We start from the raw sequence: 15,720 nt of genomic DNA, 5'->3' as shown, positions 1-15,720 counted from the left end.
CCTAAATTGATTCACATTAGTGAATCAAGTTGATTCAATTCTCCGGCTGAACTTACTGATCAATTTCTTCAGTAGAAATTAAAATTATTCCCCCTCCTGTGATTTTCTTTTTCAAATATTTCCCAAATTATGTTTATCAGAGCAATGAATTTTTCACAGTATTTCCTATAATATTTTTAGTCTTAATTGTTTTATTTCCGCTAGAATAAAAGTTTTTAATTTATTTTAAACCCATTTTAAGGTCAATATTATTAGTTTTATTATTATTGTTTTGGATTGTCTACAGGACAAACCACTGTTATACAATGACTTGCCCTAACTTTAACCTAACTAACCTAGTTAAGCCTTTAAATGTCACTTTAAGCTGAATGCTAGTCAAATATCTAGTCTAATATTATGTGCTGTCATCATGACAAAGAGAAAAGAAATCAGTGATTAGAAATGATGAGTTATTAAAACTGTAATGTTGAGAAATGTGTTGATAAAAATGTCTTTCCCTTAAACAGAAACTGGTGAAAAATATATATAAAGCGGGGCTAATGATGCAGGGGTGAATAATTCTGACTTTAACATGATATGGATCACTTTTATGGACGTCATTTGGGTTTGTAACCACTAAATGATGTCAAAAAATCTCCTTAAAATTCGTATTAACCCAGTTTTCCTCCAGCCCATTATTCCCTCAGAGAGTCTAAATTCAGGTCAAGACCGAGCTTCCATTACTATTTACTGCCATGAAGGCTGTGCTTTTGGAAATGTGTGCATCTACATCAAGTTTGACTGCGCTCAGGGGTTTTATTTTTAATTAAAACAGGCAGAAGGAGATTGAATCAAATGAGTCAAATGAGACAAACGAATCGAATCCGGTGTACGTGCAGGACAACTGATGAACTCCAATGCTATTATGAAATGATCCGTATTAAATAAATGTTTCCCAGAAGCTTCAATCATGCGTTTCGTTGCATTGGGAATGAGTTAAATAGGTCGCATGACTATAATACATCTGTTCTCCTGAAAATGTTAGCTCTCTATTAGGCCAAACGTCAGTCTGAGCTGCAGAGAAAATGAGTTTTGCTCCTTTTAAAACTGCTTTTAATTTCCAGCTGTGAAAGTAAGTCTCATTAATTATTCAAATGCAGTCGCTGACCTTATTATAATCACGCTTGTTCATGTGTACCAGTTCTTGCTGCTGAATCACTGCTGAATAATTTTCTGCTCTTTAATATTTAATTGCTAGCATTATAATTGCCAACTAGATAAAGTTTGTTGACTTGTTGAAGCCTTTGCTGGATGTTTGCAACAGCTTGATGGTTATAAAGGTTAAGTGGAAATAAAGCACGATTTAACTTAATTTGAATGTTTTAACACAGGTTGCTAGCATGATTCTGCTAACATGTTTAGGCATGCATGAATAATTTAGCATGACAAACTTGGTTTAACAAGAATTTAACATGAATTTGCATGTTGCTAGGACTTTCCTGCATGTTTTAACATACTGCTAACACACATTAGCATCTGTTGTATGTTACTGACATGTTGGACACTTTTTTTAATTTTAATGTTGTTAACATGTCGGCTAACATCACAACATTTGTTGTTCACTTTAAAAACGCTTCTAATATGTTTTAACACTAGTAACCACAAATAGCATGTTGCTATCATGTTTCTAGAATGGTAAACACATTGCTAGCTTAAATTAGCATTTGTTAGCATAAATCAACATTAATATACAATAGTTTAACATGACAAAGTTGTTTTAACAAAGATGCTAGGATGAATTTGCATGCTGCTAGGACTTTTCTGCATGTTTTAACACACTGCTAACACATATTAGCATGTTTAGCATATTTCTGACATGTTTTAATGCTTTTAAGGTTGTTAACATGTTGGCTAACATCTTACAACATTTGTTTTACCCTTTATCGTGGTTTAAGTATGTTTTAACAAAAGTAAACACAAATTAGCATGTTGTTATGTTTCTAGAATGGTAAACACATTGCTAGCTTAAATTAGCATTTGTTAGCACGAATCAACATCAACATACAGCAGTTTAACATGACAAACTTGGTTTAACAAGATGCTACGATGAATTCGCATGTTGCTAGGACTTTTCTGCCTGTTTTAACATACTGCTAACACACATTAGCATCTGTTGTATAATACTGACATGTTAGACACTTGGATTTTAATGTTGTTAACATGTTGGCTAACATTACAACATTTGTTGTTCATTTTAAAAACGCTTCTAGTATGTTTTAACACTAGTAACCACAAATAGCATGTTGTTGTCATGTTTCTAGAATGGTTAACACATTGCTAGCTTAAATTAGCATCTGTTAGCATAAATCAACATTAACATACAGTAGTTTAACATGACAAACTTGGTTTAAAAAGATGCTAGGATGAATTCGCATGTTGCTAGGACTTTTCTGCATGTTTTAACATACTGTTAACACACATTAGCATCTGTTGCATATTTCTGACATGTTTTAATGCTTTTAAGGTTGTTAACATGTTGGCTAACATCTTACAACATTTGTTTTACCCAATATCGTGGTTTAAGTATGTTTTAACAAAAGTAAACACAAATTAGCATGTTGTTATGTTTCTAGAATGGTAAACACATTGCTAGCTTAAATTAGCTAATGTAATGGAGGCCAGCTATTGAAGTGCTGTGCAGGTAAACCTCACTCCTCTGACCTCTAAAAGGTGCTCTAGTGACAGATACAAGAGATCATAGCCTTTAGCCTCCTTGTAGAGCAACCAACTCCCATGCGGAAAGTTGCCTGTTCGATCCCAGATCGGAGCTGGTTGGGTAGTGTAGGACCGGCAGGGTTATATTAGCATGTGTAGCATATTTCCGACAGGTTTTTTTTTTTTTTAACACTTGACTTTTATGTTGTTTTCGTGTTGGCTAACATCTCACAATATTTGTTTTACACGTTACCATGCTTTCAGTATGTTTAACAGTAATAACTATGAATTAGCATGCTGTTTAACATGTTGGCTAACATCTTTTAATATTTGGCTTTCACATTTACTGTGCTGTTACCATGTTTTAACACATGAGTTAGCATTCGGTTTACATATTTCTACAATGGTTACACATTGCAAAATTTCATTAACATGTTCGCAGGATGAATTAACATGTTTTAATGCTGTTAACATGTTGCTATTAAGCAATGTGCTAACATGAATTAGCACATTGATACAATTTCTAGCAATTTTTTAAAAGTTGCTAATGTTTTAACACTATGTTGTAATAAATTATGCTCATAATCATGTTTCTAGAATGGTTAGCACATTGCTACTTCATTTAATATTTCACTAGCATGGATTAACATGTTGCCAACACCTTTCTTGCATGTTTTAGCACTTGGCTAACATATACACATTTACTATGTTGGTGGTAAGTTTTAAAAGTAGTTAGCATGTTGTTTATATGTTTTTGCAACGAGTAGCATATTGTCAATACCATGTAATATTTCATTAGCATGATTACCATGTGGCTAACACATTTTTAGCATAACATTGTAACAAGATTACATGCTAAATTATCATGTTGTTAACACATTTCTAGCATGTTTTAACATTTTAACATCTTCCACCACTTACACATTTATTATGCTTTTTGCGCACTAGTTAGCATGATATAGCATTATGCTGTACATATTTCTAGAAGATTTATTTATTAGTTTAGTTTATTTTATTCTGATTGGATGTCAGATGTGTTCATTTATGCTGTTACTATGTTTTAACATATGCATTAGCATTCTGTTTACATTTCTACATTGGTTACACATTGCTAACTTTAACATGTTGGTAGCATGAACTAACATGTTTGAACACTTGGCTAGCATGTTTTAATGTTGTTAACATGTTGCTTTGTGCTAACATGAATTAGCATGCTCATAAAATTTCTAGCACTTAAAGTTGCCAGTGTGGTTGGTTTGTATTAACACTATATTACAATGAATTATGTTCATAATCATGTTTCTAGAATGGTTAGCACACTGCTACTTCATTTAATATTTCATTAGCATGGATTAACATGTTGCTAACACATTTCTAGCACGTTGATTACAGAGTTCTAGCATGTTTTATCACTTTGCTAACATCTTCCAATGGTTTACACATTTACTATGATACTGGCAAGTTTTAACACTAGTTAGCATGCTGTTTCAAGTAGCATATTGATAGCATGATTAAACATTTTTTAGCATAACATATTGTAACAAGATGCTAACATAAATTAGCATGTTGTTAACACATTTCTAGCATGTTTTAACACTTAGCTAACATCTTCCAACTCTTGGTTTACACATTTATTATGCTGTTTGCGCAGTACTGTAGTTAGCATGAATTAGCATGCTGTACATATTCCTAAAATGGATTTATTTATTTATTTTTTTATTTTATTCTGATTGGATGTCAGATGTGTTCATTTATGCTGTTACTATGTTTTAACATATGCATTAGCATTCTGTTTACATTTCTACATTGGTTTCACATTGCCAACTTTAACATGTTGGTAGCATGAACTAACATGTTTGAACACTTGGCTAGCATGTTTTAATGTTGTTAACATGTTGCAATGTGCTAACATGAATTAGCATGCTCATAAAATTTCTAACACTTAAAGTTGCCAGTGTGGTTGGTTTGTATTAACACTATATTACAATGAATTATGTTCATAATCATGTTTCTAGAATGGTTAGCACACTGCTACTTCGTTTAATATTCCACTAGCATGGATTAACATGTTGCTAACACCTTTCTAGCACGTTGATTACAGAGTTCTAGCATGTTTTATCACTTTGCTAAAATCTTCCAATGGTTTACACATTTACTATGATACTGGCAAGTTTTAACACTAGTTAGCATGCTGTTTCAAGTAGCATATTGATAGCATGATTAAACATTTTTTAGCATAACATATTGTAACAAGATGCTAACATGAATTAGCATGTTGTTAACCCATTTCTAGCATGTTTTATCACTTTGCTAACATCTTCCAATGGTTTACACATTTACTATGATACTGGCAAGTTTTAACATTAGTTAGCATGCTGTTTCAAGTAGCATATTGATAGCATGATTAAGCATTTTTCAGCATAACATATTGTAACAAGATGCTAACATAAATTAGCATGTTGTTAACACATTTCTAGCATGTTTTAACACTTAGCTAACATCTTCCAACACTTGGTTTACACATTTATTATGCTGTTTGCGCAGTACAGTAGTTAGCATGAATTAGCATGCTGTACATATTCCCAGAATGGATTTATTTATTAGTTTATTTTATTCCGATTGGATGTCAGATGTGTCACCAGGTTAAGCTATGTTATACTAAATATATTATAGACTTTAGTTTAAATTTAACGTGTACAAAGTAATTCTTGGTTCATAGTGAACAGGTTGAGTCGAATAAGGTTAGGCCATAGCATGTAATATGTTGCATAAAAGCCCCACAATGCATTTCAGCACACATATCCTGATTCCTGGTTTGTCTGACGTCCCAAAAGTCAATCTGTTTCTCTCATCGAAACACAATACATCATTCATTCATTCTAAATCTCTTGCATTTATCTGTGAAATAACCACATAACAGTGCGTCCTCTTACATTCTGACCCGCTGGATGACGACAGCATGCACCAACTTAATGGATTTTTCATGCATGTTGGCTTTTGGGAGTTCGTTTTTGAAGACGTAATTGAGAGCTTAAGCGTGTGAAGTTGTGGAGAATGGCACGTAATAATGTCGATCTCTTGCTGAGCTCCTCATTCAGTCCTTAACTCGATGGTGTTGTGTTAAAATCAGACTCGCAATCAATTCAGAACTACAGTCTGCTTTTGAAAGGGTGTGAAAAGAGCCACTGATGAGAACGGATTACAGTACAGCACCGTTGGATAGACTAAAAGCTGTTGTGTATGACAGTGCGTCATGGATTTATTTGATTATTACTTTCTAGGAATACAGATATGTTCCCTTTAAGACATTTGAAAATGGGTGTAAAGCACAAAGATTCAGGGTGTCTGCATGGCGTCTCACTATAGTTGTATATTTAATTCATCTTGTCTCTATCTAACGACTCTTCGGTCTCTTGAATATATCAGGTAACGTGTTACAGCGTCAGTACACTGCTTCAATCGTTCGCTTTTACACTTGTACTTCGTAATATTAGTGTAAACCTCAGATACTGTTGGTTGGGCACCTTTTTTAAGGTTTGTCGACGCCATAATCAGAAATTAGAATCAGAAAGAGCTTTATTGCCAGGTGTGTTCACGCATACGAGGAATTTGTTTTGGTGACAGAGCTTCTACAGTGCAACAGCATTACAGAGACAGGACAAAAAACAGATCATAAATATATTTTAAAAAATACAAGTAAGTAGTGAGTGCAAATATACAGATTGACAAGTGTATGTAGAGCTATATTACTATATACAACGTTATATGTGCAGCTGTTATGTGCAAATTGGCATGTAAAGTGTGTTGTTAAATAAGTGTATGGCAAGTAGTGATGTTGGTTCCACAATTATTATCATCAAGTGTTCATGAGATGGATTGCCTGAGGGAAGAAACTGTTTCTGTGTCGGGCTGTTCTGGTGCGCAGTGCTCTGTAGCGTCGACCAGAAGGTAACAGTTCAAAGAGGCAGTGTGCTGGGTGTGAGGGGTCCAGAGTGATTTTGGCAGCCCTCCTGCTCGCTCTGGATAAGTACAGTGGTTGGGGAGTAGGAAGGGTTGTACCAGTGATTCGCTCAGCAGTCTGAACTATTCGACGTAGTCTTTGGAGATCGTATTTAGTAGCTGAGCTAAACGTCCGCAGATTCTGTCTGGCCCAAGTTATGGGTAAAACAGAGACCTTGCAGGTCAGGCAGTTGAAATGGTAGGTTACAAATAATTAATTCGTTATAAGTTATTTAATTATTCGTAAATAATTCACCGCTGACTACGATGATGCTATCGTCCATCGTGATGTTTCACATTAGACATCGTACGATGCCAAATTGGTCGCCGTCGCCCAACCCTATGGGTAAATCTCCAGAGAAGGAGACGGAGCTGTGGTCAGTGGATGTACAGAGAGTGGATGGAAAAATGAGAGGCAGCAGCTGAAGCGGTGTGTGAAGCGTGTCTTTAAGAGTGTGTGTGTCATTAAAGCAGGTCTTTTAAGAGTGTGTGTCATGTGTTGGCGTTCTGCCTACGTGGATCATCCTGAGTAAGAGGTTAGACAACATGAACAGGGGCTTGGAAAACATTAATGTGTGTGTGAGTGTGTGTGTGTGTGTGTGTGTGTGTGTGTGTGTGTGTATGGGGGGGGTGAATGTGTTTGTGGATGTGTTTGTGTATGAGTATGTTTATGTATGTGTGTGTGGGGGAGGGGGGGGTAAATGTGTATATGTGTTTGTTTGTGTATGTTTGCGCATGTGTGTGCGTGTGTGTGTGTGTGTGTGTGTATGGAGGGAAAGGGGTGTTTGTGTGTGTGTGCCAATCTGCATATATGTGGGAATGTGTTTGTGTGTGTGTGTGTTTGTAAATGTGTGTGTGTTTGTAAGAGTGTGTGTTTGTAAGTGTTTGTGTGTGTGTGTGGGGGGGGGGGGGGGAGGAGGGGGAGTGAGTGTGTATGTGTGTTTGTATGTTTGTGTGTGTTTGTGTGTGTCAATCTGCATGTATGTGTTTTCATGTTTGTGTATGCTTGAACCTGCGACCTTCTTGCTGTGAGGCGACAGCACTACCTACTGCACCACCGTGACGCCCTATGTATCTAACTGTTTAATAAATCTATTTTGTTTAGAATGCATTAAAATATGATCTATATTCACTGAAAATTGATCAAATTTGGTCGTTTTGTACAGGAGCTGCACTCTATGCTGTGCACTGTAAATATGGACGCCAGTAACTGGACAAATCCCCTGACCGATTAGCCTTTCCATTATAACTGGACACAAGCGGCTCATGTTGATTTTTCTGCAGGTGAACTGACTCATATGGTGACGTGGAGGAGTGTAAACACACACAGACGGACACAAGTTGGCACAGGCGCCCGCACAGCCCTGGCACACGCATGTGCGGGTCAATGGGCTACACGTGTACCAAATTCCCTCTCTACAGATACTTGGCAACCCGCTCTTTCATCCCTGCGAAGTGTGTGACGCACACAGACTCACACTGCACTGCTGCTGCTGGATTTTAGAAAGTGACAGTAAACGAAGACAGACATAGTCATACACACAGATAGACATAGACACACAAACACACACACACACACATAGCGCTAAACACTTCAGGTTTAGGAGACCACAGGCCACTTGCTCCATCAGCGGTTGCCCGGCAACCACACAAGCCCGGTCACTGTTGTCAAGGTGACCAGAAGTTTTCTAAAGTCCACTTGTGAAGCTCTCCGCACACAAATAAATAAATGCATTCGAGTTTCAGCCGTGGAGCTGCAGCAGGTCCTCGCTGGCGTCAAGCGTTTGAGTAGATCAGCTAGAAAAGAAACAGCAGTCCTGCAACACTTCACAGATTCACACATTAAACACACACTTCACAGCTGGAGACTCACTCTAACTGCTGATGGAGAACAATGACCTGTCTGTCTACTTATCCATCCATTCATCCATCCTTTTATCTATCTGTCCATCAATCTAAATCAATCTGTCCATTCCTGCAACTTTATATCTTTCAATCCATTCCATCCATCCATCCTTCTGTCGATCCATCCATCCATGCACCTTTTACCTATAAATCCATTCCATCCATCCATCCCTCCATCCATCCCTCCATCCATCCATCCATCCATCCATCCATCCATCCATCCATCCATGCACCTTTATATATATATCATTGTTATCTTTCCGTTGTTTATTCCATCTTTCCTCTATCCATCCATGCATCATTACATTTATTAATTAATGCATCCATCCACTTATCTATTTATCCATCTATGCACCTTATATATCCATCCATCCATCCATCCATCCATCCATCTGCCCATCAATCTTTTGATTAGTCCATCCTTTATCCATCAATCCATCTATCCATGCACCTTTATATCTACCAAACCATCCATTTATCCATCCATCAATCTGTCCATCTTTATATCTATCTGTCCATCCATCCATCTCTATATCTAGCAATCCATCCATCTTTTGATTAGTCCATCCATCCATCCATCCATCCATCATTCTGTCAATCCATCCATCCGTACAATTTTTATCTATAAATCTATTCTATCCATCCATTCATCGATGCACCTGTTTAGCTATCAATCCTTTTACTAATCCATCCATCCTTGCACCTTCTTATCTATCAATCCATCCATCAATCCATCCATCCATCCATCCATCCATCCATCCATCCACCTAGATATCATCCATTCATCCATTCATCCTTGCACCTTCTTATCTATCCATCCATCCATCCATCCACCTAGATATCATCCATTCATCCATCCATCCTTGCACCTTCTTATCTATCTATCAATCCATCCATCCATCCACCTAGATATCATCCATTCATCCATCCATCCTTGCACCTTCTTATCTATCAATCCATCCATCCATCCATCCATCCATCCATCCATCCACCTAGATATCATCCATTCATCCATCCATCCTTGCACCTTCTTATCTATCTATCCATCCATTCATCCATCCATCCATTCATCCATCCATCCACCTAGATATCATCCATTCATCCATCCATCCTTGCACCTTCTTATCTATCTATCAATCCATCCATCCATCCACCTAGATATCATCCATTCATCCATCCATCCTTGCACCTTCTTGTTTATCAATCATCCATCTATCCATGCTTGCCTTTTTTTATCTATAAATCCATCTATCCAGCGATCCATCTGTCCATGGAACTTTATATTTATCAATTCGTTCCTTCCATCCATCAATCTGTACATCCATCCATCCATCCAAATTCAAATCCAAATTTATTTCTATCAATTCATTCCATGCATTGTTCCATCCGTCGATCTATCCATCTCGATGTCATCTGTTCATCAATCTTTCAATCAATCAATCAATCCATCCATCCATCCATCCATCCATCATTTTTTCTCTATCCATCCATCCATCCATCCATCATTTTTTCTCTTCCATCCATCCATCCATCCATCCATCCATCCATCCATCCATCCAACATTTATTCTCTATCCATCCATCCATCCATCATTTTTTCTCTATCATCCATCCATCCATCCATCCATCTTTTCAGCATCATTACCAGACTTTGAGAGAACCAACACTTGAAGCAGCACCTATAATTTCATCATTCTGCCACAATATAAAAGGCTTTTATAATGGCAGACATGCAATCAGCCTCTCAGCCCACCAACTGTAAAACACCCAGTAAAAGCTGACCTGCTGCTAGTGTGACGCACATCCAAATTCACAAACTCTCTAAAACAAACCTGATTCTTCAGTCGATGTGAGCAGATTTGAGAATACACACTGTGTGTCTGTGTGTCTGTCTACACTGACACAAACTACTGTGTCTTCCATTCAAAATACATGCGTTTTTATATTGGATGAAGTGAAAAATTACGGTTTCGGATTTTTTCTGTTTTATTTAATTTGCCTTAAAGCAGAAAGTAACCCCCTGGGTCAAATTAAAAGCATTTTTCTCAAATGAGTATTTTTACTTTAAACCAGCAGTTATTGTGTTTCCTTTTCAGAGTTGATGTATTTCTAATAAGAGTTTGATCACCCTTTTACATGACATTTATGGCCATTCTGAAATCAGTATCAATAGTTCAGGTATTAAAAATAAAATAATTCCCAGTAGCGCAACGTTACATGTATTTATTATAGTTTAATCCATAGTACAACTTTACTTTGACTTTAGTAAAATAATAAAGTTGAACCAAAGTTATTCAGTTAATTAATAGTCTACATAAAATCTTTGTCACAATTTATTTTGGGATGAAGAAATATTTTGATTAATAATAAATATATTTTTCAGCTTCAACCAATTCAAAACTCTAAACTCTAATTATACTTTGATGTAAGGGTAAAAGATATTTATTTATGTTTTTCCAAAATAAAAATCTACATGGCCTCACAGCAAGAAGCTTGCTGGTTCGAGCCTCGGCTGGGTCAGTTGGCGTTTCTGTGTGGAGTTTGCATGTTCTCCCCGTGTTCGCATGGGTTTCCTCCGGGTGCTCCGGTTTCCCACACAGTCCAAAGACTGGCGGTACAGGTGAATTGGGTAGGCTAAATTGTCTGTAGTTTATGAGTGTGAATGAGTGTGTATGGATGTTCCGCTGTGGCAACCCCAGATTAATAAAGAGACTAAGCCAAAAAGAAAATGAATGAATGAAAAATCTACATTTTACCAAAATTAATAATAATAATAATAATAATAATAATAATAAAACGTATTTCCAAAATAAAAATGTACATTGTGTCAAAATTAAAATAATAATAATAATAATAACAAAAACAACAACAACAACAACAACAACAACAATAATAATAATAATAATAATAATAATAACACTAAAAAGGTTTTCTAAAATTAAAATTAATATTGTACCAAAAAAAATTAAAAATAAAATAAAATAATAATATGTATTTCCAAAATAAAAATGTACATGGTGTCAAAACTAAAATAATGATAATAATAATAATAAAAAGTTTTTCTTAAATCTAAATTTACATTGTACCAAAATTTAAATAAAAACAACAACAACAACGATAATAACAATAATAATAATAATAATAATAATAATAATAATAATAATAATAACAATAATAATAATAAATAATAATAATAACAACAATGATAATAATAATAACAATAATAATAATAATAATAGTAATAATAATGATAATAATAATAACAACAATAACAACAACAACAACAACAATAATAATATTATTAATAATAACAACAATAATAATATTAATAATTATAATAATAACAACAATAATAATAATAATAATAACAATAATAATAATAATAATAATAATAATAATAATAATAATAATAATAACAATAACAACAATGATAATAATAATAATAATAATAATAATAATAATAAATAATAATAACAACAACAACAATAATAATAATAATAATAATAATAATAAATAATAGTAATAAATAATAAATAAATAATAATAATAATAATAATAATAATAAATAATAATAACAACAACAACAATAATAAAAATAATAATAATAATAATAATAATAATCATAAATAATAATAATAAATAATAATAATAATAATAATAATAATAATAATAATCATAAATAATAATAATAATAATAATAAATAATAAATAATAAATAATAAATAATAAATAATAAATAATAATAATAATCATAAATAATAATAATAATAATAATAATAATAATAATAATAATAATAATAATAATAATAATAATATTTTTTCCCAAAATAAAAAACAAACAAATCAAATAGTAATAATAATAATTAGTAGTCTCCATAGTAAACATTAATTTTACTCTTTGTGAATGTATTTTTGTTCTAGAACACAATAAATAATTTTTATTTAGATTAAATACAGTTTTAAAAAGATGAATTATTTTTGAAAAAGACAAAAAGTGTTAGCAGTAACAAGTTACAGTCATTTATAAAAGCTGGTTCAAAGTATCTTTCTGTCTTCGAGACGGCTGTAATTTAGCAGAAAGAGCACCCAGAAATAGCAGCACATGGACTCCTGAGAAACACCAATAACAGAGCAAATAACATCTGTTTCGCTCAGTCTCAGACAGTCTGCTCTCTTTCTCTCCGCATAACAGTTGAGATGGGATGGAGATGCTCGTTCTGGGGATTTTAGGATCTGTGTTTGCTTTATTAATGAGCTTATAGTTCAGACGTGCAGAACGACACCACATCGGCTCCGTCTCACCATGATCAAATAACAGCTCATTAGCAGATTCTGCTGTTACTTTGGACTAAAATAATCACGCTGGGTTTTGTTAATCAACACTGTGTGTGTAATATACACCGCTGGTGGAAGGATTGGAATAATATATATATTTTTAACAGTATATACGTCTCTTATGTTCACTAAGCTATGAAAAAACTATGGTTAAAATATTCATTCATTCATTTTCCTTAGCCCTTTTATTTATCAGAGGTCACCACTGTGGAATGAACTATTCCAGCATATGTTTTACACAGCGGATGCCCTTGCAGCTGCAACCAAGTGCTGGGAAACACCCATACACACTCACACTCATACACTACGGCCAATTTATTTAATCAATTCCCCTATAGCGCATGTGTTTGGACTGTGTGGGAAACCGGAGCACCCGGACGAAACCCACACCAACACAGGGAGAACATGCAAACTCCACACAGAAACGCCAACCGACCCAGCCAGGACTGACCATCGACCTTCTTGCTGTGAGGCAACAGTGCTGACTACTGAGCTATCATGTCGCCAGGTATTTATATTCATTCATTTTCACATCATTTCCTTTTCGGCTTAGTTCCTTTATTAATCTGGGGTTACCACAGCGGAATGAACCGCCAACTTATCCAGCATATGTTATACGCAGCGGATGCCCTTCCAGCTGCAACCCATCACTGGGAAAGGGTAAAAATATTGTGAAATGTTATTATATTTTAGTATATTCGTGGTAAAAACAAGGCATTCCTAATTCTACTGTCCCTTTAACTAACACTAAGATATTAAATAACATTTTCACCCAAATATGACAACAATAATAATACAAAGAGCAGTCGATAACATGCAGACAGCAGTATTTCACTACAGAGGTCATATACAGTTGAAGTCAGAATTATTAGCCCTCCTGTATATTTTCTGGAGAGAACAATTTATAATCATAATAGTTTTAATAACTCATTTCTAATCACTGATTTATTTGTCATGATGGCAGCACATAATATTAGACTAGATATTTGACTATAGTATTCAGCTTAAAGTGACATTTAAAGGCTTAACTAGGGTAATTAGGGTAAAGTTAGGGTAATTAGGCAAGTCATTGTATAACAGTGGTTTGTTCTGGAGACTATTCAAAACTAATATCGCTTAAGGGGGCTAATAATATTGACCTTAAAATGGCTTTAAAACAATTAAAAACTGCTTTTTTCTAGCTGAAATAAAACAAATTAGACTTTTTCCAGAAGAAAAAATATCATAGGAAATACTGTGAAAATTTCCTGAATCTGTTCAACATAATTTAGGAAATATTTGAGGAAGAAAAATATAATAATTGTGACTTCAGCTGTAAACGGAGGTCAGACTCACATTAATGCCAGGCCCAGGTAGTTCGCAGTGCTGCCCCAGTACATGGGATTGTCCATCACATTAAAAGGGAAACCAGTCACCTTCTGATCCATCAGGATGCCGAAATAATCACCTGTTAAAACAATAAACCATTTTAAGGTCAATATTATTAGCCCCGTTAAGCAATATTAGTGTTGGATTGTCTCCAGAACAAACCACTGTTATACAATGACTTGCCTAATTACCCTAACTTTACCCTAATTACCCTAGTTAAGCCTTTAAATGTCACTTTAAGCTGAATACTAGTCAAATATCTAGTCTAATATTATGTGCTGCCATCATGGCAAATAAATCAGTTATTAGAAATGAGTTATTAAAGCTATTATGATTAGAAATGTGCTGAAAAAATCTCTCTGTTAAACAGAAAGTGGGGGGAAAATATACAGAGGGCTAATAATCCTGACTTTATATGACTATTTTAAATTTATCTTTCACACATAAACCCCAGGGAAGCAGCTAATTATGGGCTTGAGTTTGACGTTCTGTTGCTGAACACTTTCACATATGGAGGAGAGAAAAGCATCACGGCGCATCTAAATTCAGTGTCAAGATTATAAATAGCTTTCTTCGGTATCCCTGTGTGAGTTAATTTGCGAGAAACAAGAAGCAAGAACAGTGTGTGTGAGTCTGTACCTTGTATTGCTAATGTTGCGGGGACCAAATGTCCCCACAAGTGTAGCAATACTAGTACATTTTTACTTTTCAAGACTCATAAATCACATGGAATTATGTATTTTGAAAATGTAAAAATGTAGATTGTTTCCTGTGTGTTGAGTTTTGGGGTAGAGGAGAGAATATACGGTCTGTACAGAATAAAAATCATTATGTCTATAGGAAGTCCTCATAAAGATAGCTGCACAAGAGTGTGTGTGTGTGCTGTCAAAACAATTAATTGCATGCAAAATAAAAGTTTATACTTAGATAATAATAATAATAATAATAATAATAATAATAATAATAATAATAATAATAACAATTAATGATAACAGTTCATTCACAGGAAACAGGACACAAGAACAGTGTGTGTGTACCTTGTACTCCTAATGTTGTGGGGACCAAATGTCCCCACTAGTATAGCAATACCAGTATATAGTATAGAATTATATTTCACGCTCCTACCATGATATTAACTGTTAAATTCCAGCAACAACAGCTGCAATTTTTTATTGTAAATTTAAGATTTTACTTTAGAGTGTACGACAAAAAATATTGAAATATGGTAATTTACTGTAAAATGTTGAAATTTATTTTATCTGCCTACCATGATTTTAACGGTTAAATTATGGCAATCACAGCTGCTGTTTTTTCATTACCGCAAAGCTTTACTGATTTTATTTTACAGTGTACAGTGTAATTTACTGTAAAATGTAAAAATGTATTTTACATTCATAACATGTTTTTAACAATTAAACTC

At 34.4% G+C, this 15,720-nt stretch overlaps 1 protein-coding gene across 1 annotated transcript in view; it reads right to left on the bottom strand.

The window, feature by feature from the left end:
• pemt (phosphatidylethanolamine N-methyltransferase) overlaps window positions 1-15,720 on the bottom strand; it is a 112,553-nt gene that overhangs the window by 16,259 nt on the left and 80,574 nt on the right. The window contains exon 5 of the mRNA XM_056469448.1: window positions 14,268-14,379. Coding sequence (XP_056325423.1) covers window positions 14,268-14,379 — 112 coding nt within the window. The remainder of the gene's footprint in view (window positions 1-14,267; window positions 14,380-15,720) is intronic.

This window comes from Danio aesculapii, chromosome 12, assembly GCF_903798145.1.
Source record: "Danio aesculapii chromosome 12, fDanAes4.1, whole genome shotgun sequence".
Taxonomy (NCBI): Eukaryota; Metazoa; Chordata; class Actinopteri; order Cypriniformes; family Danionidae; genus Danio; species Danio aesculapii.
Note: the sequence above shows the minus strand (reverse complement) of the source record. Positions and strands in the feature narration are given on the sequence as shown.